The 25489-nt window shown below is 37.9% G+C and overlaps 6 protein-coding genes across 12 annotated transcripts; 3 read left to right on the top strand and 3 right to left on the bottom strand.

Annotated features, from left to right (window-relative positions):
• The first annotated feature begins 250 nt into the window (after positions 1-250).
• Positions 251-5191, top strand: LOC140881162 (glutamate receptor 3.3-like). Of its 3 annotated transcripts, none has more exons than XM_073286240.1 (7): positions 251-522; positions 1163-1452; positions 1554-2884; positions 2998-3275; positions 3455-3486; positions 3590-3996; positions 4461-5191. In XM_073286240.1, the coding sequence occupies exons 1-7, from the start codon at positions 485-487 to the stop codon at positions 4878-4880; spliced, it is 2796 nt and encodes a 931-aa protein (XP_073142341.1). In that variant the 5' UTR covers positions 251-484; the 3' UTR covers positions 4881-5191. The 3 variants fall into 3 exon arrangements, with proteins under 3 accessions (XP_073142341.1, XP_073142342.1, XP_073142343.1); XM_073286241.1 differs by lacking the exon at positions 251-522 and adding an exon at positions 568-651; XM_073286242.1 differs by lacking the exons at positions 251-522; positions 1163-1452 and having other exon boundaries at positions 1560-1637; positions 1717-2884.
• A 360-nt stretch (positions 5192-5551) lies between these two features.
• Positions 5552-11187, bottom strand: LOC140879871 (serine/threonine-protein kinase/endoribonuclease IRE1a-like). 2 transcript variants are annotated; one of them, XM_073283818.1, is made up of 6 exons: positions 10844-11187; positions 9506-9746; positions 7603-9116; positions 6828-7000; positions 6465-6711; positions 5552-6087 (listed from the first exon to the last, which is right to left on the bottom strand). In XM_073283818.1, the coding sequence occupies exons 1-6, from the start codon at positions 10966-10968 to the stop codon at positions 5637-5639; spliced, it is 2751 nt and encodes a 916-aa protein (XP_073139919.1). In that variant the 5' UTR covers positions 10969-11187; the 3' UTR covers positions 5552-5636. The 2 variants fall into 2 exon arrangements, with proteins under 2 accessions (XP_073139919.1, XP_073139920.1); XM_073283819.1 differs by having other exon boundaries at positions 9506-9740.
• A 1285-nt stretch (positions 11188-12472) lies between these two features.
• Positions 12473-15163, bottom strand: LOC140881260 (glyceraldehyde-3-phosphate dehydrogenase B, chloroplastic). Its single transcript, XM_073286427.1, has 9 exons — positions 14944-15163; positions 14579-14692; positions 14298-14459; positions 14043-14210; positions 13754-13914; positions 13597-13658; positions 13363-13412; positions 12845-13251; positions 12473-12763 (listed from the first exon to the last, which is right to left on the bottom strand). Exons 1-9 carry the CDS (start codon positions 15040-15042, stop codon positions 12628-12630), a joined length of 1359 nt encoding a protein of 452 aa, XP_073142528.1. The 5' UTR covers positions 15043-15163; the 3' UTR covers positions 12473-12627.
• A 491-nt stretch (positions 15164-15654) lies between these two features.
• LOC140884824 (uncharacterized) lies at positions 15655-19197 on the bottom strand. Of its 4 annotated transcripts, none has more exons than XM_073291692.1 (5): positions 19070-19197; positions 17726-17852; positions 17115-17211; positions 16870-16956; positions 15655-16119 (listed from the first exon to the last, which is right to left on the bottom strand). In XM_073291692.1, the coding sequence occupies exons 1-5, from the start codon at positions 19140-19142 to the stop codon at positions 15985-15987; spliced, it is 519 nt and encodes a 172-aa protein (XP_073147793.1). In that variant the 5' UTR covers positions 19143-19197; the 3' UTR covers positions 15655-15984. The 4 variants fall into 4 exon arrangements, with proteins under 4 accessions (XP_073147793.1, XP_073147794.1, XP_073147795.1 ...); XM_073291693.1 differs by having other exon boundaries at positions 17115-17208; XM_073291694.1 differs by having other exon boundaries at positions 17726-17834; positions 19070-19177.
• A 718-nt stretch (positions 19198-19915) lies between these two features.
• Positions 19916-22018, top strand: LOC140884448 (peptidyl-prolyl cis-trans isomerase FKBP18, chloroplastic). Its single transcript, XM_073291218.1, has 5 exons — positions 19916-20282; positions 20956-21113; positions 21217-21366; positions 21659-21718; positions 21813-22018. Exons 1-5 carry the CDS (start codon positions 20051-20053, stop codon positions 21873-21875), a joined length of 663 nt encoding a protein of 220 aa, XP_073147319.1. The 5' UTR covers positions 19916-20050; the 3' UTR covers positions 21876-22018.
• A 975-nt stretch (positions 22019-22993) lies between these two features.
• Positions 22994-23693, top strand: LOC140884279 (RING-H2 finger protein ATL8-like). The gene has a single exon (XM_073290993.1). It carries the CDS (start codon positions 23004-23006, stop codon positions 23553-23555), a length of 552 nt encoding a protein of 183 aa, XP_073147094.1. The 5' UTR covers positions 22994-23003; the 3' UTR covers positions 23556-23693.
• The last annotated feature ends 1796 nt before the right edge of the window (positions 23694-25489 follow it).

Here is a 25489-nt window from a genome sequence, read left to right as displayed (position 1 = left end):
GACTCAAGAGTCGAGAATAGAATTTCCAAGAAGGGATATTTATTTTGCTTAAAAAAAAAAAGAAAAGAAGGGATATTTATTTATTTATTTATTTCAGATTATTTTTTAGAAAAAAACTATGCATAAAATTTATAATCTTTTAAAAAAAATTAAAATTCTTGAAATGCTTTGTCATTATTTTTGCCAGCAATAGTAAATAATGGGCAAATGACCACAAGTTAAAAGGTGACATTTTGCTTGTTTTTTGTTCTCTTCACCACAAAAAATATAAAAATCCCATCTTGTTTGTTTATTTGAGTTCAGAGTTGATTTTGTAACGTTTTTCCACTTGACCCACGTGATTTTGATGCTCGGAGTTTGATAATTTGTTTTGATAAAGAATATGGGGCTGTGGTCCTTCAAGCTTTCTTGCTCTGAACGGTTTTCTTGGCTCACAAATACTTCTAAATCACACATTTAATTCACGAATGGAGAATTTTGGCACATGTTATGCTGCTACGGTTGCCATTTTGGGTTTCTAAGGTTCTATTTGTTTTTCATTTTTCTGTTAGCTTGTAAAGTTTGTTCTTTAACTTCTTACCCGTATTTAGACTTGCAAAGTTTTTTCTTTAACATCTTATGCTGCTACGGTTGCCATTTTGGGTTTCTAAGGTTATATTTGTTTTTCATTGGTATTTCTTTTTTTGTTAGCTTGAAAAATTTGTTCTTTAACTTCTTACCGCGTATTTAGACTTGATTCATCTGTTCATTTATGCTGTGAATGAGAGTTTTAGTGGAAACATGAACTAGTTTGTTGTTTTGGAAGTACGGGATTTATGTCTGTTTTAGAGCTTTTTTGTGAATTGGAGTGGTTGCCCGAAGTTGTGTCTGAGTTTTTATGTGAATTATCGAGCGGTTGCCCGAAGTTATGTGGAGTGGCAAGGGTTTTTTCTACTGTTTCTTGTGGACAGGCATGATGTTAAATTCATCTTCGAGACTAGCAGGATGAGGGTCGTCGACTGTCTAAAATTCAAATTTTATATACGAATTTTCTGAAAATATGAGTTTCACATTTAAATCCATTCAATAGCTCTCTTGTCCCCCTGTTGTACAGTCCAGAATTTTGGGTCACCATCTACTTCTTGGTACTAGGTTCTGAATTTGATTATTATTTGGCTTACAGATTTAGTAATCTGTGTGCCGCTGGAATGCGTGTCATTTTGATTCTTATTTCATGGTTGCTCGCCTTTGGAGGGGTATCAAATGGTCTCAGTGCCAATGCTTCTTCAAGACCAAAGATCGTGAGCGTTGGAGCGATATTGGCTCTCGATTCTACGATTGGGAAAGTTGCCAAGATTGCTATTGAAGAAGCTGTCAAAGATGTGAATGCCAACTCAAGTGTCCTCTCAGGGACCACACTCGTTGTAGATATTAGAAATACCAATTGCAGTGGATTTCTTGGTTTGATTGAAGGTGATTTATTGCTTTAGAAATTATTTTCACTCGAATTATCTCAATTGTCTTTGTATATTTCCCCGTTCTTGAACAGACTAACAGATTGTTATATTTTGCAGCTTTGCGGTTTATGGAGACTGAATCCGTTGCAGTAATAGGTCCCCAATCTTCCGTAGTTGCCCATACGATACTGCATGTTGCGAGTGAGCTCCAAACTCCCTTTTTATCATTTGCAGCTACAGACCCTACTCTCTCTTCTCTTCAGTTTCCTTACTTTATCAGGACAACGATGAGTGACCTGTATCAGATGACAGCAGTTTCTGAAATTGTTTATCATTATGGTTGGAAGGAAGTAACTGTTATTTTTCTTGATGATGACTATGGGAGAAATGGGTTGGCCGCATTAGATGATGCACTTGCAGCCAGGCGCTGTCGAGTTTCCTATAAAGTAGGGATTCCCCCTGGAGACATCAGTCGGAGTGAAGTCATGGATATTCTTGTAAAAGTTGCGCTAATGGAGTCTCGAGTCATAGTTATACATGCTAATCATGCAGCAGGAATTTTGGTTTTCAACGTAGCGCACTATCTTGGAATGATGGGTGATGGCTATGTCTGGATAGCTACAGATTGGCTTGCGTCGGCATTGGATTATGAGTTCCTGCCTATTATAACTGATACTCTGCAAGGGGTACTTGTTTTGCGTCAACACACTCCTGGTTCGGAAAAAAAGAGATCTTTTTTAGCTAGATGGAACAAACTGACTGAGGGTCGTTATGGACTATCCAGCTATGCACTCTGTGCTTATGATACAGTCTGGCTACTTGCTCAGGCTCTTGACTCATTTTTTGATCAGGGTGGGGTTATTTCCTTTTCTAACCATACCAATTCGCAATCTTCAGCCGGAAGTGGATTGAACCTTGGAGCTATGTCGCGTTTTGATGGAGGCCTGCACTTGTTGAAAAACATTTTGGATAGTGATTTTGTTGGCCTGACAGGGCCCATCAAGTTCAGTTCTGGCAAATCTCTTATTTTTCCTGCTTATGAAATTCTAAACATAATTGGAAGAAGTCTCCATCGTATTGGTTACTGGTCGAACTATTCTGGGCTGTCGACTGTGGCTCCCGAGAGTCTATATTCACGGCCACAAAATCGCTCGAGTGCAAAATTACAACGTGGAGTTATTTGGCCTGGAGAATCAGTAAAAACACCTCGTGGCTGGGTTTTTCCAAATAGTGGGAAGCAACTGAGGATAGGGGTACCCATAAGGGTTGGTTATCGAGAATTCGTGTCACAAGTCCCAGGCACTAATAATTTTAAAGGATTCTGCATCGACGTATTTATGGCTGCTGTAGATTTGCTTCCATATGCAGTTCCATATCAGTTCGTTCCCTTTGGGGATGGCCGTAAAAATCCGAATTATAACGAGCTAGTGAAAAAAATAACTACAGGAGTAAGTTATTTTCAGCTTTGGTGATGATAAATTGTTCACTCTTTTATCCGTTGCTGATGTTGTTTTGCCTTTATATTTTACTGGCCGCTAACTATCATGGTTATCTATGACAGGAATTTGATGGAGCTGTTGGTGACATTGCCATTGTGACAAATCGAACGAAAATTGTGGATTTTACGCAGCCATACGCTGCATCTGGACTGGTGGTGGTGGCCCCAGTTAGGAGGTCGAATACAGGTGCTTGGGCCTTCCTAAGGCCATTTTCACTTCAAATGTGGGCGGTTAGTGCTGCTTTTTTTCTTTTCATTGGGATAGTTGTATGGATTTTGGAACATAGGACCAACGATGAGTTCCGTGGACCACCAAGGCAACAGCTGATAACCATTCTATGGTGAGATTTACATAAAGAATATTTTGATAAGTGGTGGTTTTGCTTTTGAGTTGCTTTCTTCATATTTGAATTTTCCCCGAGTCTAGAGAGGAATTCTTTGTCTGAGTAAAAAGTGGTAGGATTCAAAAATGGCAGAGTGAACTTGGTCTTTGACATCTTTTAGTTTGTTCGTGCTGCAGGTTTAGTCTGTCGACTCTGTTCTTCGCACACAGTGAGTGATGTCCAATTTCTCACATCTCAACTCTTTTAATTTGGATAAATGTGCCATGGTGGGCTTATGAGTATCATTTGTGTTGATTCTTTCTTTAATGCAGGGGAGAATACCGTGAGTACTCTTGGTCGTGTGGTACTTCTAATATGGCTCTTTGTGGTTCTGATAATTAACTCTAGTTACACTGCAAGTTTGACCTCTATTCTGACGGTACAACAACTCCATTCTTCGATCAAAGGAGTTGAGAGTTTGAAAGAGGGTGATGAACCTATTGGATACCAAGTAGGCTCCTTTGCTGAACATTATCTGAATGATACTATCGGCATACCCAGTTGGAGGCTCAAGCCTCTTGGTTCACCGGAAGAATACGCCAAAGCCCTTCAACTGGGTCCGGGAAATGGTGGTGTTTCTGCAGTTGTTGATGAGCGTCCTTATATAGAGCTTTTCTTGTCAAGTCAGTGCAGGTTCAGAATTATCGGTTCAGAGTTCACCAAAAGCGGCTGGGGTTTTGTAAGTAGCACCATTGTTTTCCTGTCTTGTTTCAAGTTCTCTGCTCAATAACAGTTGCCGCTACCATTTTTTCGTCTGGTTAATGGTAGTATTTTTTGTTGTAATATGCATTCACCAACTCATTGGCTGTTGATGCTCAAGAAAATCAGTTGTTTCCAGAAAAATATTGTGCAAGAAAACTACTTGGTTTAAGTTGCAGAATTTCAAAACATTTTTTTGTTACATGACGCCCAACATTATTTGTCGTAATCTGTATGCATTTTATTGTGATGTATTCACCATATTAGGAGCAAAATCTGTTAAATAGTTTTCGACATGATCTGAATCTGTAATCAGTGTGAATACGTGTTAATTTTTTTTCCCATTCAATAGTTGAATCTTATGACTTGGAATATGAAATGAAGACCCCTTATTAATTTGACATCTTGCTGCAGTTTCATGCTCATTTCTTGGCTCTTTTTCAGGCGTTTCCACGGGATTCTCCCTTATCCATCGACTTGTCAACTGCTATATTAACACTATCCGAGAATGGGGAGCTCCAACGGATCCATGATAAGTGGTTAACCCAAAGCACTTGTGGTTCAGATAACACGGAGCTCGAGTCCGATCGCCTCCACCTAGACAGCTTTCTGGGTCTCTATCTTCTATGTGGGTTGGCCTGCCTCATCGCTCTTCTAATATATTTCTGTTCAATTATCAGCAAATTTCGACGTGCTTCCTCAAATGGATATGCATCCGATGGGCAAGGCAGCTTGCGTTCCGGACATCTCCGGACATTATTATCTATAATAGATGAGAAATCCGATCCATCAAAGAGAGAGAGCAAACGAAGGAAGCTTGAGGGTTCATCTTTATCCGAGAGTAGCAGAAGGATGCATCTCTAAAGTGCATCTCGAGTTCGTCTATAGAATGATGTTGGGTTTTGAACTCAATGAATTGGTTTGTATATGATCGAGTCTACTAGTCTAGCATAGTTTTTTATGATCACTTTATCACCATTTGTAGTATAGTATCTTAGGTGTCAAATCAAGTATTGTTCCCACACACGTGAATAGTGATGAAAATGCACATAATACACTAGAGGTAAGATGAGTTAGGTCATGTCAAGAATGCTGTACTTGGCCTGCCAAGTCCTTATGTACTTCCGACACCTGAATTGCACGATGTTTAATTATCTTGCATACTTCACTTGCTATCCACAACTTCTTATACGCACAGTAGTTATTTCATTGCTTCTGCATTTAGATTTCAAACTCTCTTTTGCCCATTTGTTGAAAAAATTCATACTAAGATTATTTTAAATCTGTATACCATCTTCTATTCCATGTCATATATTTCACTTCTTGGAATGCACTTTACATTCTTTCATGTTAGTGGTTGAAAGGGTTACTGTTAGATCCAATGAGATGGGTGCTAAGAAAGTTCTAGACAGAATCAACTCAACACCCCTCGAGGCGAGCCTACGGGTAAAATCAGCAAGATTTGAGTTGGAAGTATTTTGACAAGTATGAAATCAGGTGGAAGCCACCGGAGTGCAGAATGAAAATGTGACGAGTTAAGTAATATGTGCATGCTATTCTGTCTAAATTGTACTTACAGTGTTACTGTTACAGGTGCAATTATACAGTACAAAAGATGAACTAAAATCGAGTACTTCTCAAATACTTTTGAAATATTTCTTCGTCTGCACAGTGCGCAAGAATTACACCATACACTTCAATTAGCAATTTAGGGAATCTGGCTGAGAAATAAAAATCAAATCCTTCGGGAACTGATCCCAATATTACTTGAATTTCTTTTGAAAGTTCCCGGTAGTGATTTAACTTATTTCGTATGACACGTAATAAATCACGTACACTGTCAAATTTGTAACGTCTGTAGCGTCCAATGTCGTTGACAACGGAATTGTCCATCTTTTCATCCCATTTACTGCCAAAAGCAACTTTTCCCCTGCTTTCCAATGCTTCTAATAGTTGAGAGGTATTCTCCCGGTCTTCCAATTCAACCCGGTCGCTAACATCTCGAAGGAATGAGAGTCGCGTCTCAGAGTTCCAGAACATGGGATGACGCAAAACTTCCACAGCTGTTGGCCTACAGCAATGAAATGAAAGGGAAACAAATTTAAAAAGAAATGAGACATGAACGCTCATAAAGTTGGTATTGTTGATTCGTCAAGCATAATACTGAGCTCAAGTCACGAAGGGTGTGAGTCCGTGAGTGAATTCAAAAGCAAGTTTGAAGACAGAGATGTATAAAAGGCTAAAATAGACAGACACTCACACCATTGCTATTTGCTATTTGGTCAACTTAAGAACAACATTCTTGTAGATTTAACCAAACTTTCGGGGTGCTGTTGTAAATCTTGAAGAGGTGTTGACGAAATTTACAACAAAATTAACTGCCTGAGAACAAATGTAGTTTCTAATGTAACAGAAGAAAAGAAGCGAAATGATGCGATTACGGATTACCTCAAGTCAGGTCTCGGGTCCAGAAGGCGAGAAATGAGATCTATAGCTTCTGGGATATTATCTATTAAGAAGAGGTCTTTCCGATTATTCACAATATTTATATCACGTTCAAGATTCTCTCCAAATGGGTGTTTGCCCCCAGTGATGCAGAAAAAAAGAATGCAACCTAAACTGAATAGATCTATAGCACGAGTCTGCCGTTCATGACGCAGTTGTTCTGGAGCCTGCCACCCTGAACTACCAGATCCTATAACATAAAGAAAATAGGAGATTGAGCAAACAAAATCAGTCGACCTGCTTTTCAACATTCGGAACCAACACCATTTGCTCGTAAGAACAGTCAAAATCACAAAAAGCACTCACCAGTTGCATTCTTGGTTAAAGATGTCAAGTCCCCATCTAGACGCTTGCTAATACCCATATCTGAAATTTTTGCAGAAATTGAACGACCTTTGACTACGAGGACGTTTTGAGGCTTTAAATCCCGATGGATAATACCTAGTTCATGCAAATGGGCAAGTCCACAAACAATGTCCCTGCCGTTCACGAGCAATGAGATATTTGAATTCCCAAGAAGAGCAACTATTTTATGCCTTAATATCAGGAATAACAGCTGTACATATTCATTCACTTTAAACTTTAAAGTATATATTCGCATCCATTTATGTTCAACTAAAGCATGTATGATTTAAGTAATCAAAATAGAAATCTGCAATGACCTTGCTAGAAAGATGACTAATCAAGCATCCTAATTACAGATCGTGAAGCACTAAGTATCTCAAGAAGAATTGCTCACTGTTCATAAAATCTGGAATAAAAGCTACTTAATTTTTGTCCTTCCTTTATTTAATCAATTGTACAATAGTTTTATCATTTTTGCTTCCATTCTATCAACACCCAGCAAGGTCCAAGTCATGTTCGAGATAATGGTATCTGAGTATCTCATTTCAAGAACCGTTGGCAGCATACTGTAGCAAAGTAGAAGCACATCTGTAGGGTTTTTACACATGCAACTATCATCTGACTAGCAGCACAATAGGACTAGCAGTACAGCTTAAGTAATACATGGAAGAACCCAAACAAATATAAGTATACCATATTTCAAAACAGCCGGAAAAAAACATACATGCGAACTTACTTCATTAATTTTAACACCCATGGAGACGGATAGCCATTAGCCTTCCATAGGCCGAATTCCATGCTACTTTCTAGAGCCCATAGCAATTGCATACTACCACTACTGAAACTAGGAGATTCACAACCTTGATCCCAAACAGTTATCTGATTCCGTGTGGTGTAGAATGAAACCAACTCATGTAAACTGCAAGTACAACGCTCCAGAGAGAGATAAACAAAATCCTGATCATATTCGACCCCATACCATCGAACAATATTTGGATGCTGATCGGATGCAATAAGGTTTTGAATCTCTTTCACAGCCACATCATGATGGGTCCGGACAAGGCGTTTGACAGCCACTGGACGGCCATCATAGTTTCCCTCAAGCACAATGGTTCCATTGCTTCCCTTTGCAATTACTTTGTTAGTGACGATCAATTTACCTATCTTGCGTCTATCTGTATAAACATCATTATTGTCTAAAGAACATGATGGCAAACAACTGTTAGACATCTCGGTATCTTCAAATCCATTCGGGACTCCGACTGCATCGTGTGTCTCATCGTTCTCGTGCCCTTTAACAGTAATTTTTTTATTAACTCCTGATTTCCGAGCTTTTTTCTTTTTCGGCATTGAGTTCTGTAATTTAACATTATCAGATTTTTCACGTAACTTAACATGTCTCCTGAAAATAGTGTGTCTAACATAAAGAAAGGCAGCCATGGTTATGGACACCAAGGTAGAATATAGCATGAAAGACCACAAAGGAGGTTGTGCTAAGCTGTGCAGTTCAAGTTGACTTCTCATTTGAGGATCATCACCACTTGGAAGACTCCTCATTATAAGTTTTGTGGGTTCAGAAGTTGGCAGAGCAAGCATCTTCCCTTTTTCGGCAAACACATTCTTCTTTTCGTTACTGTGGTGTGAAGCTAATAAGCTTAACATGGCTTTCATATTAGTATTGTGATCAGGAGCAGGCAATGACACCACTCTGCCTCCTGGAAGAGCATCTTGTAACGGGTCGTCTATAAAAGGAGGTTCAAGAGAGGCACGACTACGGAAGCAGATAACCGCGGGCCTTGACTGGCATTGCATTGATTTGTCCACATCAAGCCCATGTACAGGAATAAACTCGTTATTGGAAGGAATGCCGCCCAAAAAATTTTGAACTCCTTCACATTGAAAAGAAGCTTCAACATTAGCGAACATCAGATACCACATAATTTTTCCTGTCTGCAACGAGGTACATTTCAGAGCATAGTCAGTTCTAGTAACATAGAGTGGCTTTTCAATAGGTCCCATGTCCTCAGGGGTAGCAGGTAACCATTTGTCAATATCCTTCCTAATCAAAATAGAACTTTCGTCAGAATCCTGCTCGCTAACAGAAGAAAAATCATCAGACCTAACTGTACGAACAACTTTTCCGGTTTTGGCATCAACAAGAAATACAGCAGTTCTCTTTGATCCCAACACGACCCCACCAGCTGATACAAATGGAGTATGCTTTATCAATTCTTCAGCACTTGGAAGCTTCTGGAATAGAAAAACATCAGTTTAAGGGAATTAGCATAAAGAAAATTGCACCATAAGTGAAGGTGTTTGCTTATATTCAGTGGTTGCATGCAAAATATATAACATCAGAGAGAAAGATAACATAAACTTCAGCAAACAACTTCACACCATGTTCTTTCCTCTAAACCTACACAATTGATGAAAATAATTCTCTTAGGTAGGACATTCACAAATTTATAATGTTCATAAGTTGCAAAAAGAGGTGAATATTACTAGAAAGCAGGCTGAAGATAGTATAAATAATAATAATAAAAAAAAGAAAGTATAAAGAAACTAAGAAAATATGATCTTATCAAGTTTTATAGACCACAATCACATGCATCTATACAATCTCTATTATGTGCTTATACCTCTAATTTATGGCCAGTTTTATGCCAGTAAAGTTTCCAGTCTTCTCCAAAATCTATATAAAGCTCGTCATCCTCAGCAGAGACATCCAGCTTCTCACCTTCACGATTAGGTGGTTGCTGGTACGAGGAGTAAATTGGTGGACCAGATGAGAATGAACCAAAGACTTCTTTAGTACTACTTTTGAATAAATATACAGTTCCATCTGGTGCAGCCATTATCACTGTATCATTTTTACTGATTCTATCCAAGAATATAGCAGACAAAAGAGCAAATTTTAGAATCTGTTAATAAAAAGAACACAATACAAATGAATATAATTTCAAATGCAACTAGGACATGAATGAACAAAATATTGTGGAAGAAAAACACATGATTGCGACTCATACGCGAATACTCTTTCGGCAAGCATCAGACAGGGCAACAAATCTCAACCATTCAATCCTTTCTTATTCCCCCCAGAATACAAAGGAGAAGGACCCAAATCACTCCCAAAAATCTCCACATAAGCTATATACTTCAATTCCTATTGGACTTCAAACAAAGCTAATCACTCATAGCTGTTTAACAACATGAGTTTCCTCATTTATTGCTAGCTACCTGTACAGTCATGTATAAAAATACCCTCCTTTTCCATGATGCTGAATCTAGTTTATTTTATAGTAACAACCAAAGCACCAAATTTTCAGGAAAATGTTTTCAATTTTTAACAATCTAAATCTTGCAAGACACGATGTGGCATTCTTCTCCATGCAAGCATCATTTTACTCATTTGCATACGCAATAATCAAGAATCAATATTTTAGAAATTACCACACCATACAACTCACAAAAAGTCATTCAAAGATAAAGATTGCATGAATTTTATTTCTTACAATTCCTCATCCAAAACTAATAATACCATGACAACCATCACCATTGAAAAAAATTCACCCAAGTTGATTGAATCCTACAATTAACTACAACTCTAAGGTAGTGTTTGCAAACTCTAAAAATAAATCACTTAATTTTAGAGTTTGCAAACACTACCTAAACCTCGATGTTCAACAAATTTAAAAACTATATATCCAATCTCCACAAAATTGCATCATATACTTCAATAAGAGATAGCAAATTTTTATCATTTCATGCTAAATTCAACATAAAAAAAATAAACCTCTGATATTTGGCGAAAAAAAAAACCAATTTTACTGAAACATCTTATCAATTCACAATTCTATCTACCCAAAAAAAAAGAAAAAAAAAGAAAAAGATATTTCTACGAGATCAAAGAATATGACAATATTACAATTATCATATGCATTTAAAGCAAATTAATCAAATCAAATGATACGACTTACGCTGGCTCCACTGTATATGGAAGATTTTTGGTATCAGGATCCTCGTCGGATTTTGACTGAGCCCCATACGAAATAGCTAAAACTAAGATTACAATAAACAGCAAGGGAATCCAAAAACCTCTCATTTTCTGCAGGATTACGCAATTGAATGCATAGAAACATGAAGAAAACTGCTGATAAATTATAACAATTCAACTGATAAAGGTATAATAAATTTCAAGTTCTCGCATTTTTTCATTTTCCTGGGGTTTCGATTCGCACGGAGCGAGGAAAATGGGCTAAAATCTGTTTTATCTATACAGAGAGCCGACTTTTGCAATTGCCTTGGATTGTCATTTTGTAAAATTCCGAGTTTGGCTTTCATTGGAGAGAACCGCAGGGAACAACACAGAAGAAAAAAAAATTTGGGTGTCATCTATTGTGTATGTGCTGTAGCCAATCAAATATTGCCACGTCCACAGAAGTCAACGCACGTGAAATTACTTTGAGAGCTATCTTTTGAAACTTAGAAAATTTTGAATTATCGAACTAAATAATTCATAGAATTTTTTCGTAGATAGAAAACCTAATTTTGTAAATTGCCATAATTTGTCCAGAAAGAAGAAAATTGCCATGATTTTGTTTAGAAAATAGATATATGAGTTTTAGTAAAAAATATATATATATATACAAATATACATGTATAATGCATTCCATTTAATAAAAGTGAACACAAAACATAGCACTAGTAAAGAATCACAGTCCAGCCAAATAATTAATTAAGCTGCTTAAATTTGCTACAATAGAAGTAGAATATCATAGCTTTTACTTAAAAAATTCCAACCAAAAAAATAATGATAATTGGATGAATAATCTTTGCTACAAATTAATTAATTAATTCGAAGAAAACATAACACGTACAATTATAATACGAAACATATTTCATAATTCGAAATCTGATATATATATATCTAAATCCATGGGGGAAAGAAGTTGGTTTCATCATCTTCCGATGCTGCTTTTCTGATGATATGCCTGGCGCAGGCATGAACACACTCCCTCTTGCATTCGTTGTCGGTGAAAATCTTGATGTGCTTGCAGTCGAAGTAGCACTCCGCCATGCAATGGGGATTGATGTTCTGCGTCTCCGCCGCCTGCGCCGCCGCCGCCACGAACAACAGAATCACCGCCGATAAAGCAACCCAGTTGCAGGTTCTTACCATCGTTATATATATATGTATATGTATGTGTATTTATGAATGAATGAATGAATCCAACACTGTTGTATTTATAGAAGTAGAATGGTGAGATTTGTCTAGGGTTGCGTCTGTTGTGTTTTCGTTTTATGGTAATAATTTATCTTCATTTTTATAGTTTTACGTATATACATATATATCGAAGAATTAATGGCTCGCGCCTTTTCGCGAATGGGTTTGATTAATTTATCAATAGTTTTGATTTGATTTGATTTGATATTCTGACCACCTTTTAAAATCGTGTATGAAGTAAACAAATTTGTAAAAAAAACGCATATTTAAAGTTTTAAACTGGGTGGGATTTTGACTTTTGAGTGAAAATGTTGTAAGAAAAACTAATGATTGTCCACTTCAGTGATTATATATTCCTTGTATTTCACAGAGAGTACATATCAATTTTCAATCCCACTTCTGTAAAACAAATGGATGTTTTCCATAGTCAAAAGGAAATCAAGAATTTGAGGTGAAGATGACCGAAAAAACGTCCTTATATTTTTCCTAAAGGTTTTTTCAACGTACAGGTCAAGAAAAAATGTAACTTTCACAAGTTTAAGCTTCATAAACTTTGCATTCCTCATCTGCAGGATTGGTCTTGCAGAAGTCCTCCAATGGATCTCCACTTCCTTGCACAGGTGATCCAGGCCACTTATTCGCCACAAGGTGAGCCAAATCAACAACCCTTTGGCTGAAAAATATGGAAAACAACCGGCATCAAAGATATGACTCGATACAAAAATATGGTTTGCTTATGTGTATCAGAACATACCTGTATCCCCATTCATTATCGTACCAAGCCACGACCTTTACCATATCGTCTCCCATGACCATTGTCAGCGAGGAATCGATGGTTGAAGAAACGTCAGAGCATCGGAAATCAACCGACACAAGAGGGATGTCACACACATCCAACACGCCAGCCAATGGTCCTTGGGCTGCTTTTCTGAATGCAGCATTGACATCTTCGGCCGTTAGTCCTTTCTTCTCGACGTTGATAACCAGATCGACCACAGATACATTAGGCGTTGGCACACGAAGAGCAATGCCATTGAGTTTCCCCTTGAGCTGGGGCAGCACAAGTGACACAGCCTTTGCTGCACCTGTGCTGGTTGGCACTATGTTCAGAGCTGCAGCTCTAGCTCTCCTCAAGTCTCGGTGGGAAGCGTCCAGAAGCCTCTGTATATAACACGGTTAACGATTACAGAACATGGGACGCGATTCGATGGTTATCAGTGCACCTGGTATGTATGAATCAGTATAGCATATAGCTCGTTTAAGCGAAATTACCTGGTCACCGGTGTAAGAGTGGGTGGTTGTCATTGTACCTTTAACAATGCCTGGAAAATGAACCGAAAAAAGCTCACTTAGGCAAATATTGAAGCTCACCTATGAAACACAAGAACTCCAGAACTATGTTGAAAGAATAGCATGTTTTTATCAGTTTACTTCTACGGAATCTTGAATACCCTTCAACGTCAACTGAATCAGAACACAACCCTCAATCCTGAAAAATCGTCTTACCAAACTCTTCGTCCAAGATCTTCACGAACGGAGCCAAACAGTTGGTCGTGCAAGAAGCATTGCTGCAAGAATTCCAACTCCTCTTAGATCTTAGGATACTCGTAAGATCTCTCTAACATTAGTTATTGAGCAAGAAAAAAAAAAAAAATGTATCGACCTTATGATATCAGCAACCTCGTGAGAGTAATCCTGCTCGTTTACCCCTACCACGTAGGTCGGAATATCAGCACCCTTTGCCGGAGCAGTGATGAGAACCTTCTTTGCTCCTGCTTGGATGTGCTTACCGGCTCCTGGACCGTCAACGAATACACCTGTTCCCTGCATTAAAAGCCATTTTTGTCAGTTAAAACTTGAGTCTCAAACAAGCAAATTTAAAGATTCAATCTTGAATACTTGAAACTATGATAAAGATGCGTAAATCTTGATGGCCATGAGTTCGATCCCACCTCAATTACAATGTCGATCCCAAGTTCTGCCCAAGGAAGTTGGAGAGGGTCCCTGCTAGAGACGACCTTGATGGGCTTCCCGTCGACACTGATGGTCTCTTTATCGACTATTTTAACATCAGCTTTGAACGTACCCAGCATCGAGTCATACTTGAGCAAGTGAGAGGCCTGAAATACAATTGAAAGAATCATATGCATAAGAGAATAAATAACACCTCCAGAATCTAATCAAGAATCTGTGCTCTTTATGCTTACATTTTTGACACCTCCACTGTCATTGACCACAACAACTTCCAGCGGCGAGTCCTTGCGGCCATGCCAGCACCGGAGGAAGTTCCTGCCGATACGTCCAAATCCGTTGATAGCCACCTTCAATTTGGCTACGGTCTCTCCATTCACTGGGGTCGATCCCCCAGTCTAATGTAACACAGCATATAAATAATTTAGTATAAGGAGACTGGAAATAATCATGTAATTATATGAATTGAGCCAGCCAAGGGATTATAGTTCGACTGAGTTTGCCTCTATTAAAATACCTTTGGAGTGAGCTGAGCAGCAACCACATCAAAGAAATAAGCATCCCTATAATTCTTGGAGAAGGCCACACATCCACTGGACCTAAGGCCAGAGAACTCTGCTACTTCCAGCTTCTACAAAACCATTAAAAAGTGCCACCAATATTCAATCAGACCCCTCGAAATAGTACTATTCGAACTGTATCATCAATGATATGAACCAGATTAGAAAATCCGAAAAAGGGTTCTTAATTTATGATATCAAAGTGAGATTGAAAGATTTTAAAGCTTAAAAAACAGTTGAAATAAATGAAAAAACCTCTCGGCACTTGCATTAAAGAATTGGAGTAATAAAAATCAATGTTTTTTTGCCAGACAAATATAACCTTGGAGAAGCATTGAGCCGAAAAAGAGTGGGAATTCTTGGAGGGGAGCCTGGTGCTCGTTGGGATTCTTGAAGAGGCCAAAGCTGCATGGGAAGCCATGGCTGCAACTAAAACAAGTTTACAGATGACTTCCTAGCTATATATAACTTCAACAACATTATTTTAGCCATTGAAAGCCTTTTTTAAAGCCTTGAAATTATGGTCGCGAGTGGGTTATTGTAGTGAGTGGTGAGGATGGTAAGTGAAGTTGATATCAGATAAGATGATGCTCTTTGTTTTAATATAAAAATTTGAACCACATATTGTTCTTGAATTGATATTTATTTTCTTTTTTTTTTTATTCATGGTGTGCCCTTTCCCTATTGTATAAAGATATAAGTTTTTCTGAGGTGAAAGAAATCATGAAAATCCGCAGCCATTGGATTTATCATCTGGCGGAGATGAATTCATAACTAATGGTAGATATGTGTCGCCACGAAAATATATCTCCTTCCTTTTATATGAGCGGCGGCAATCATGTGAGTGAGCCAAAAATGTTTTTTTTTTTTCCCTTGAGATTAGATCCGAGTGCACCATTTGAAAGAAAATCACAATTAATTTCCTTTGATTCATATAGTTTTTTTTACCTATAAAGTTCTCATAGTGTCAAATGGAGAAAATGATGTTTCGTAAGAACTAAATTCATTCCAATGTTCAGTATCAGCTCGAAGATTGACCATTACCGAGTTAATATTTATTACTATAGGTATGTTTCTCAAATATTAGAACCCAGAATGAAGAGCTAATGCTTTAAAAGCACACTAACATTAGGGTCATCAAATAAGTCAAAAGCTAAGCAATGGAATGACCAACCAAGGCATTATTTACTCCAATCTTGTATCCTAAACCTCGTCAAACGAACAGAGAGTCACCATGCTTATGGAAGTGAATAAGGCTGAAACGATGACGAACAGAGAATCACCATGCTTATGGAAGTGAATAAGGCTAAAACGATGACTAGCATCGTAAGCATCTCAAATATACGGAGAAAGAGCGACAGATCTAGATGAGTGCTTCAATGTCATCAGCGCCAATTGCTACTCCATTTGGGGGTTCTTCTGATCTCAACTGATTGGATACATCATCAATAGCAGAGTTGAGCTGTTCAATCTTCTCAGACAGCTTCTTCCTTTGCTTCTGAGGGCATGAGAATATGTTATTAGGGTCAAGTAACAAGATAGGACTGCACAACTTTTACGGAGTACATGTTGAGCACAAATTCCGTCAAAGAAGTAAATAAAGAAAGGCAAAAGATAATCCCAATGGTGTGATTTTAGTTTATAATCAATGGTATTGAGCCATTGGCATTTACTAGCAAAAACACTTTCTTGGTTGTAAAAGACCATGGTCAATTGATTTTGCTGAAAATTGTTTATCGTTCTCAGATGCTTAATATGCAACAAGCAACAGATGTAAATTTCTTTCTTTGTCAAAAGCCAGGTTTCACCATAGAATAGCTTATTCAGGGGGGGATGACCTCTTCTAAGAAATAGTTGAAGACATTTTGCTGGTGGTCCTTTGATTAAATGTTGTAAACCTAGGGTACGCAATATGAGATGCTTTTGTTTATAAAGAATTCAGCACTAAGAAATCAACTGCAAAAACCCAGGTAATATTATCTGTATCTATAAAAATAAATAATAATCATCACTACTCTTAGACCATAGGAAAGTCGGATCTTTGATGATGATTATTTATTGAGCTTAATCCATGAAAGTTAAAAGAGGCCCAAAGAAACATCTTACTTTACAACATCTCTTTCGTTAAAATTAGACAAAAATTTGTGAAAATTCATGGCTAAGGATATCTCAATCCATAACATGAACCCTCCATCAAAGTAAGGAGATAAAGAGAATAGAGATCTTGCAAAATAAGAAATATGCTTACCTCCAAAGCCTTTTCCTCGTCATAAATAAATTTGGGAAGTTTTTTCATCAGATCCTTTTTGTCAGCACCAGTTAAAGCCCTGCTGATCTGTGAGAGACAAAACAATTATTCAGGAGTATCTTGAGAAAAAGCTTCATAATCTTGATTTATCGGAATGAATCAGACAGGTATGCATCTGCATAAAAAAAAAACCAACCGATGAAATAACACATCCAAAATTCTATATAATGTTTAACCACAATCACCTGAGGTGCATACACACAACCAAGTGTTCCAACAATTAAACCACCTAGAACAAAGCCACCGATAAACAAGCTTGTACTGCCTGATCTTTCACCGCTGCTGCCATTAAACATATGACAGGAGATACAATTAGAAACTTCTCTAGATATAGAGCTCTTTCTTCTTTTAGATCCTAGGATCTTACTTCATTACAAGTTCCATGCAAGTATTTTCTTTTCAGCATAAATATCATGAAAGCTGACTATGTTAGGTATTTTTATATAATAAATGATGCTCTTAGGTCCACTTGTTGTATTGTTCGATTTTTTTTGCCCTTGCACTCAAAACAATTACAACATAGCAGAGACTACGTCAATGTGATGTTAATTAAACTGATGTTTGATTTAAAAATGAAATAACAGTTTAAGTCAAATTTGAAAATTGTTGACATAAATGCAGTGAGATCTAGATTGCATGTTGCTTCAATACAAATTATCCATTTATGTTAGATAACCAACAGTGAAGAGTAGTTCATATACACAAATGGAAAGATAAAAGGACAAACTTTCCATTGAGAAAACCACTATCATACACTCAGAACACAGTAACGGCATTTGAATGGTGAAAATAATACCTATAGCCAGCTTTAATGGTGAGTGCCCTCTTCCGGGAAGACGAAATCTTTGCTCCTTCAGAAATGAAGGTCAATCTGGTGGCACCCACACTGGCAACATACTGGTCTCCTGGCTTCAAAGAAGCACCTAGCAAGAGTAAGTTAACAATTCAAATAAAGTAAAAATGCCACATGCCAAAACACGGGACAACGATTAGAAAGTGAAATTGTAAGGATTGCACATAGTTCAAAATCTAATCTCCAACAATTTAAACTTGAATTGTAAGTAGTCAATTCCAAAACAATTTCTGAGATAGTTTAAGGTGTATTTCCACAACACACCAAAATGGGAGGATTATACATTTAGAGTTCTTTATTTCATTTGTAATGACTGGCAAAAGATTAAAATCAAACCCTTCAACACACCCAGAAGCTCTGAGACATTTATGTGCTCTCACTTTAAGATAATACAAAAATGAACAAATTTATTTCCTCCGGAGCCAGTTCACAAAAATTCTTTATTTTCTGTCTACAGCAAAACTCAAAGATTCACCATTCTAATAGCAGAAAAACATTAACAAGCATGATTATAATTTAACATAACATTCAATGTTTCAATCATACTAGGTTGGAGTAGTGCTAGTGAAAAAACCAAGGAAAAAAAATTACTTTATTGGAGGAATACTACTGCCCGGCACGGCCCATATCATCTGTGGTTGGGGGAAGATCAAATATAGGGAGGCAAAAATACTCAGACACCCTTTGGTATGAAGGATAAGATACCAAAATATCACACATCCTTGTTTCATCTAAATTTCGCTCAAGTTTTACAAATTGTTTGACCCATCCCCGAACCAAACGGTGTCTCTACAAATTGTCAGACCCATTTACGTTAACAAATTGAAAATGAGGAAAAACACATATCTTTGAAAACCATAAACATCAAATTTGACCACATTATCAATGAAGGGCCTCAGCTGTCCACCATGCACATGGTTTCATAACTTTACATAAGAACAAAAATTTATTTTTAAAAAAATCCATGACACAGCAAACCAAAGAAGATACGGCTAACTAAATTTGAAATCGATTCAAACAACGGTTAATAGACGAGGAACAAAGAAAAAAACTAAAATCCAATTGAGAAACCATGTTCAGCAAATTATGCGAAAATGATGCATGTTGCCGAATCATTCTCATAATCACCTCATTGTTACAATAGAGACAAAATTATAAACAAATTAACGATGCAATACAAAAGCTGCTCCAGCTCGAAGAACCCATCCCAATCAATAACTATCAGCCCCAAAAAAAATCAAAACAGTTTGCTTATTTTACCAAATGAGAAAACAGAATAGATTTTACCTGATGAGAGCTGGCGAGATGGGTTTTTTGCAATAACAAGCGAATTGGATAGAGCTGTCATTGTGTAAATCATTTCAGAGAAATATGAAACGAGCGAGTGAAAATGGCTCAAATCTTTTGTTCTTCGAGTAAATATCAATCTACCCCCTTAACTTCACTTCATTATCACTTTCTTCCTCATCTCTGAAAAATATTCTCCTCATCAGCGAAGAGCCTAAATAATTATTTAAGAAGAATAAATCAATATAGGTGAATAAAATATAACTGAATAAGATGATAATTTGTAATGTTATTTTTTTATATAATTCAAGAAAAATATTGAATAAAGTATATATGATTAATAAATCGATATCTTATATTAAAGGGTATCAAAATAGTAAATATAATTTATTAATGGTTTGATTTGTGGGATAAGACGACAAAACATCAATAGTATAGTTATCATAAATCTCGATTGATTATATTGATGTAATATTGATATATGACTCTAATAATTTGTATAATTTGAGTTAAATTGTTAATTAAAGATTAAAGATATTAAATTGAGGTGTTATTTTTTTCAACTGATAATGCGTGTAATAATTAACTAAAAAAAATATTTAAATGATGCATAATTTGCTTTATGGGGAAAAAATTGGAAAATTTAAATTAGTGGATAAAATTATTGTTTGAATAATTGATTTGAAATAAAAATGTTTATTTAAGTGAAAAACAGTAAATGAAATAATATTAAATTTAAAATTTAGTGCTTACCCAATTACTACTATATAATAAGAAACCAATTACCAAGGAAAAAACAAACCTGCCAATACCTAAGCACCAACTGGGAAACACAACGTACAACTATTTAAAATCTTCTCTCTCTGTTACAAGCAAAAGCCACACTGAGAAACGATTGCCTCGGAGGCGTAGCGTCTGTGTCTGGATAATAATGGAATAAAAATTGTATCTACTGGTTCGTTGGTATATTCTCCAACGGCTATGGCTTCCATTGGAACCTTTTCCAAGTGTATACTGCAAATTCCTCGCTGTTGTTTGAAGCCCGATTGCCAAACAAAGCAGCCGCCTGTTGTTTTGCCAATGCCCATTTCAAGAAGATCGGTGATTTTCGTCTCTGTGCTGCCTTTGAGCCTTATTGCTCTGCCGCAGATTTTGCTGGCTAGGGAGAGGCGGAACAGGAAGAGCATCCCACTCAAAGATTATCTCACCAGCCGTTAGATTCTTTAGTTTTTTGTTTCGTTTTGCTGCAGTTTCAAGTTTTTTTCATGTGCTTTCTGAAAAGTTTCTTGGTTATTTTCTGAAGGGATTCGTTGTTTGCATTTAAAGATGACGCCTTTTTCTTTTCTTGCTGCTGGGTATATAAACTTGATTGGAATAGTGAATGAATCCATAGGTAGTTCTTGTTTTGGTGTTTGCTTTCTGTACATCTTGGTGGGATGAAGGTGTTTGCCTGATTTTTGGTTGCTACATGCAAATGTTTGGTGATCTAATTTCAATCATTCGACTGATACATTCAGTGAGGTAGTAGAAAAATCGAAAACAGATTTTACATGGTAGGAAGTTTCTCGAAGACAAATGCAAGTAGTAAGAAAAGGCATGACCTTTATGATAGAGTTGATTGTTATAAAATCTTTGGATTTGATCTTTAGTTGTGGAAAATAACAGATAGAGGGAAAGTTGCTTACCTCTTCGTCATCATAGGGTAATGTTGCGATCGCACAACCACTAGATGAGAAATCATGGAATGGCTAAAGAGTTTGATGGTGCTTAGACTGCATTGACAAAAAATAATGTTGAAGTGTCTTGATATATCATTCTTCTTCTATGCTGTCAAATGTCGTCACTCGATATTTTCATTTCCTTACTTCTTTTTTTTGTTTGAGCAGCCGATGGACTCAAGTATTATGATGTGGTAGAAGGGAAAGGTCCTGTTGCTGAAAAGGGATCGACCGCACAGGTGCATTTTGACTGTTTATATCGTGGTATTACAGCTGTGTCAAGTCGAGAATCTAAACTCTTGGCTGGAAATAGAATCATCGCGCAGGTTATTTTGCCATTTCTCGGTTAATGTTAACCACCGGCAACAGATTGAAATACAGGGGAACTAACAAAAATACTGATATCAACTTCCTTGTACACTTAAGTAGCCTTATGAATTCCAAGTCGGAGCAGCACCGGGAAAAGAGCGAAAACGTGAGTTCGTAGACAATCCGAATGGTTTGTTCTCTGCGCAGGCTGCACCTAAACCTCCAAAGGCCATGTATACCATAACTGAAGGGATGAAAGTTGGTGGAAAGGTAATCCAAGCTTTCCTACTTTGTATGCCTATATTATTATCGTGGAGCAGCAATTGCCCCTATGGACCTGCGTCGCAGCCTACTATGCAGCACAACGATCAAAACACTGTGCTTGGATTGTAGTGCAGTTGTAAACAATCAAGTTGTGTCGCTGTTAGTGTTAACAGCCATAGCTTTTGATATATTGGCAACTACTTGGTCCAACAATTGCCTTATTTGTGTGACTTTATCATTTCAAAATGCCATGGATTTCATTTCTTCTGTGGTTCATGTGATTTTTTCTGTGATCTAGAGGACGGTGATAATTCCTCCGGAGGCAGGATACGGCCCAAAGGGAATGAATGAAATTCCGGTAATCCGCTTCTTTCCTCCTCACTTATTTAGCCTGTTTGGCATTGTTTGATATTTAATTGGCAGTCATGAAGATAATGTGCTTCGTGTTGCAGCCTGGAGCTGAATTTGAGCTGAACATTGAACTTTTGCAATTAATATCACCTGAAGGCAAGTAAACACTAATCTGGATTGACATTGGAAAGGCTATCAATCTATGTACCTAGAGTTTCAATTTTTTTGAGCTCCTTTCATTTTTCTTTTGGGAGGGATTGAATTTCACATGTAAAGAAACACAAATACTAAATCATATTGATGACTTTATTTGTCTAAAGCTTTTCTTCTTCTTTTGGGCTATATGTTGCCTCTATCTAATAAATGGTGTGACAAAACTAGCTATTCTGTCAACCACGTGCCAAAAAAATGAGATGCTACTAGAAACAATAATCTCCATCGAGCGGGAAAAATTACAAGTCTTGATATTATTATTATATCGTGAAATCATACATTTTTTGGTTGCGCCAAAAATGTGCCAACCGCACACTCTTGAGGTGATATTATAAACGAGATGCTACTACAAACAATAATCTCCATCAAGTGACAAAAATTCAAGTCTAATGAATGTTATATTGAGAAAAAATGAGATGCTACTAGAAACAATAATCAATCTCCATCGAGTGGAAAAAATTACAAGTCTTGATATTATTATTATCTCGTGAAATCATACATTTCTTGGTTGCGCCAAAAATGTGCCAACAGCACACTCTTGAGGTGATATTATAAACGAGATTCTACTACAAACAATAATCTCCATCAAGTGACAAAAATTCAAGTCTAATGTTATATTATCTCATGAAATGATATATTTCTTGGTTATTCTAGAAAAAAAAGTGCAAGAACAGCATTTCTAGACTAGATAAGCAACCCGCAAACATCGATCGAGGCATCGAGCACGAGTTTTATCACGATTTGATGCTCAAGATATAACTTAAATATACATTAAACAACATATCTCGGAATAAGGTCATCTCTTCGTGACTAGTGAGCATCATTTATATAAAAATACAAGAGCAAATTTAAATCAGTGAACAGGAAAGTGGATATCAGTGAACAAAGCCTTATCGACTACAAATCTATAAGGCTGCTCTACCAGACATATTTGCCCTCAAAAGTTTACATATTCACAATTAACACCTCAAGAAAAAGTAGTTAAAACGGCAAAAATTGCACGCGCCACTATCCAATTCTCTCTCTCTCTTCTTTCCAGATTTCCACCCACACCCCCCCCCCCCCACACACACACCTTTATGGGTTCCCGTTCCCGTCTTCTGGGCGGCGCTAACTCACCGCCGCCACAGAGGACGGCGCCGGAAGACTTGTCTACAGCAACCGTCAAACCCGTAAACTCAGACATGGTCGTGATCCTCACCACTCTCCTCTGCGCGCTCATCTGCGTGCTCGGCCTCGTCACCGTCTCGCGCTGCGCCCTGATCCGTCGCATCTTCGGCCGAGCAGTGGTCGCGCCTCCCGCGGCGGCGCATCCTCCACGAGCAGCGAACAGAGGACTGAAAAAGAAGGTGTTGAAGTCTCTCCCGAAGCTCCAGTACGGAGAAGACAACGAGTATGCTGGAAAACTTTCCGACGACTGCGCCATTTGCTTGGCGGAGTTCGCCGCCGGGGAGGAGATCCGGGTTCTGCCGCAGTGCGGCCATGGATTCCACGTGGGATGCATTGACATGTGGCTAGAGTCTCATTCTTCGTGCCCGTCGTGCCGTCAGATATTTGTGGCGGCGCGTTGTCAAAACTGTGGCAGCTTGCCGGTGGCCGCATCCGACGGCGCACCGCCGGAGAATGTTTGAATGATCTACTTCGAGGCATGAAGCCAGTCTTGAATTCTCCAGTTCCTATTTACTTTTGTGTATATTGACAGTAATTGTTGTCTATTAGTACGTATTTTTAGAAAAAAATAAATTACTTTTCTTCAAATTTATCCGCATTGCTCGTCTTTTATAAATCTAATTTGATCTATGACATAGGTAATAAATTTTTATATAAAAAAATTCATGGATTGAGATATAAGATTTTATTTTAATTCTAATTCTAATTTATAAAACGTTCGTGTCTCTAAAATTATTGATTCTCGAAATACACTGGGTTATTGATTTATTTCCACTCAAAGAACGAAAAATAAAAAATCAAACTAGAATACCGGTCAAACTTACTTATATTTACAATAAAAAGTTATATTTTTAGCATAAAAAATTATATGTTATATGAATGACCTAATTAGAAAATTTGTCACATAAAATTTATCCGTAAGATCGTCTTACAATACTTTTGATGATATTTAAATACACTCTGTAAGCACTCTCTAAGTTATTAGCTGTGCTAGGAGCACGTTGAGACTTTGTTAATGAATTCAGAAAAATATTTCGTGGATTAAAAAATAACATTAAGAATCCATATTTGTGCAAATTATAATTTTGGAGTCTTAGGATAACATTGTTCCCACGTAATTGACCAATAGTAGTGCTGCTATGTGTATGATTTGTTATTCCCTTTTAATTGGAACCATCCAAGATGGAGGGCCCAAAGTATATATCATTTTCGAATGTGTATTAATTGTTATATGATTGAAAATATGGATTTTCAAATGAGAATTGTGATACTCGGGAGAGGAAATCACCTTAGCTTATAGACGACCCTAAGGTAAAGATCAATCCTTAGCTAGTCAGAATCGTCCAGGGGTCAGCTCGGGTAGGGAGTTTGGGAGCTCGGGAGCTCGGCCGAGCTCCTCCATCATAATGACCAGCTTAGTTCAAGAGCTCATCTCCAGCTTGGGTCGGGAGCTCAGCTCGGGAGCTCAGTCAAGCTCCATCACCATTGCCTCCAGCTCGGGAGCTCGGGAGCTCAGCCAAGCTCCTCCACCATCCTCCAGCTCGGGTCGGGAGCTCAGCTCGGGAGCTCAGGAGCTCAGCCAAGCTCCTCCACCATCATCCAGCTCGGGAGCTCAAAAGCTCAGCCAAACTCCTCCACCATCACCTCCAGCTCGGGTCGGGAGCTCAGCCAAGCTCCTCTACCGTCATCTCCAGCTCGGGTTGGGAGCTCTGGAGTTCATCTCAGCCTTGATGTCAGTAGGGAGTTAGCTTAGTAGAGGGATTGGACAACCTTGATGAGCTAGCTAAGATGTTAGGATCAGTATTCATGTTGAGTTCAGGGGTTCAGCAATAACTCACTCACCCCTTTTCCATATATGATCTCAGGGAGAGCAGCAGTATAGCGTCCTCATGATGACAGTTCAGCTCAAATTAAGTGTATTGTTATTTCCTTTGTCAGACAAGATTTGGGCGAGATCTCAGCCTAAATATTCGGGATTATGATCCCGAGATTAGTAGGCGCTAAATCCGGAGCTCTCTCCTATAAATAACAGGTTCACTTTCATTATTTGGATCCTAATTTTTCACTCGTGTGCACACACCACTCTCTATATTTTCCCTATCCTAGCATCTGACTTGAGCGTCGGAGGGGATACGCCGGAACACCTTCCGGCCCCCCTTCTTGTTAGTGGTTTCAGGTCAGCAGCAGTTCATCTTTTATTTGGAGGAGCTTCTTCAGCTCATCCAAGGAGATCACTATTGAGGTATATCAATTGGCGCCGTCTGTGGGAAATTCAAGCTAAGACGTAGATATGGCAGGAAGAGGAAGAGGAAGGGGAAGAGGAAATGTGGCGGATATGACTGTGGATCGGCTCAGCCAGTTCATCACTCAAACGGTGCAAGCGGCCATGGGTCAA

The sequence above is a fragment of the Henckelia pumila genome, chromosome 2 (assembly GCF_033568475.1).
Source record: "Henckelia pumila isolate YLH828 chromosome 2, ASM3356847v2, whole genome shotgun sequence".
Taxonomy (NCBI): Eukaryota; Viridiplantae; Streptophyta; class Magnoliopsida; order Lamiales; family Gesneriaceae; genus Henckelia; species Henckelia pumila.
Note: the sequence above shows the minus strand (reverse complement) of the source record. Positions and strands in the feature narration are given on the sequence as shown.

Bases quoted from the DNA above. Each gene is read 5' to 3' on its own strand.
- LOC140879871 (XM_073283818.1), bottom strand. From the start codon at position 10,968: ATGAGAGGTTTTTGGATTCCCTTGCTGTTTATTGTAATCTTAGTTTTA. The intron at 9,117-9,505 runs GTATAAGCACAT...TTTCTATTCCAG, and splicing joins AAACTGGCCATAAATTAGAG to AAGCTTCCAAGTGCTGAAGA. The intron at 7,001-7,602 runs GTAAGTTCGCAT...CGTGAACGGCAG, and splicing joins TGGGTGTTAAAATTAATGAA to GGACATTGTTTGTGGACTTG.
- LOC140884824 (XM_073291692.1), bottom strand. From the start codon at position 19,142: ATGATTTACACAATGACAGCTCTATCCAATTCGCTTGTTATTGCAAAA. The intron at 17,212-17,725 runs GTATTATTTTCA...GTTTAATGGCAG, and splicing joins ACCATTAAAGCTGGCTATAG to CAGCGGTGAAAGATCAGGCA. The intron at 16,120-16,869 runs GTAAGCATATTT...TCATGCCCTCAG, and splicing joins ACGAGGAAAAGGCTTTGGAG to AAGCAAAGGAAGAAGCTGTC.
- LOC140881162 (XM_073286240.1), top strand. From the start codon at position 485: ATGTTATGCTGCTACGGTTGCCATTTTGGGTTTCTAAG. The intron at 1,453-1,553 runs GTGATTTATTGC...TATATTTTGCAG, and splicing joins ATTTCTTGGTTTGATTGAAG to CTTTGCGGTTTATGGAGACT. The intron at 2,885-2,997 runs GTAAGTTATTTT...TATCTATGACAG, and splicing joins TGAAAAAAATAACTACAGGA to GAATTTGATGGAGCTGTTGG.
- LOC140884279 (XM_073290993.1), top strand. From the start codon at position 23,004: ATGGGTTCCCGTTCCCGTCTTCTGGGCGGCGCTAACTCACCGCCGCCA.
- LOC140884448 (XM_073291218.1), top strand. From the start codon at position 20,051: ATGGCTTCCATTGGAACCTTTTCCAAGTGTATACTGCAAATTCCTCGC. The intron at 21,114-21,216 runs GTTATTTTGCCA...ACACTTAAGTAG, and splicing joins GAAATAGAATCATCGCGCAG to CCTTATGAATTCCAAGTCGG. The intron at 21,367-21,658 runs GTAATCCAAGCT...TCTGTGATCTAG, and splicing joins GGATGAAAGTTGGTGGAAAG to AGGACGGTGATAATTCCTCC.
- LOC140881260 (XM_073286427.1), bottom strand. From the start codon at position 15,042: ATGGCTTCCCATGCAGCTTTGGCCTCTTCAAGAATCCCAACGAGCACC. The intron at 13,915-14,042 runs GTGGGATCGAAC...CTTTTAATGCAG, and splicing joins GGATCGACATTGTAATTGAG to GGAACAGGTGTATTCGTTGA. The intron at 13,659-13,753 runs GTCGATACATTT...GAATTCTTGCAG, and splicing joins GAGGTTGCTGATATCATAAG to CAATGCTTCTTGCACGACCA.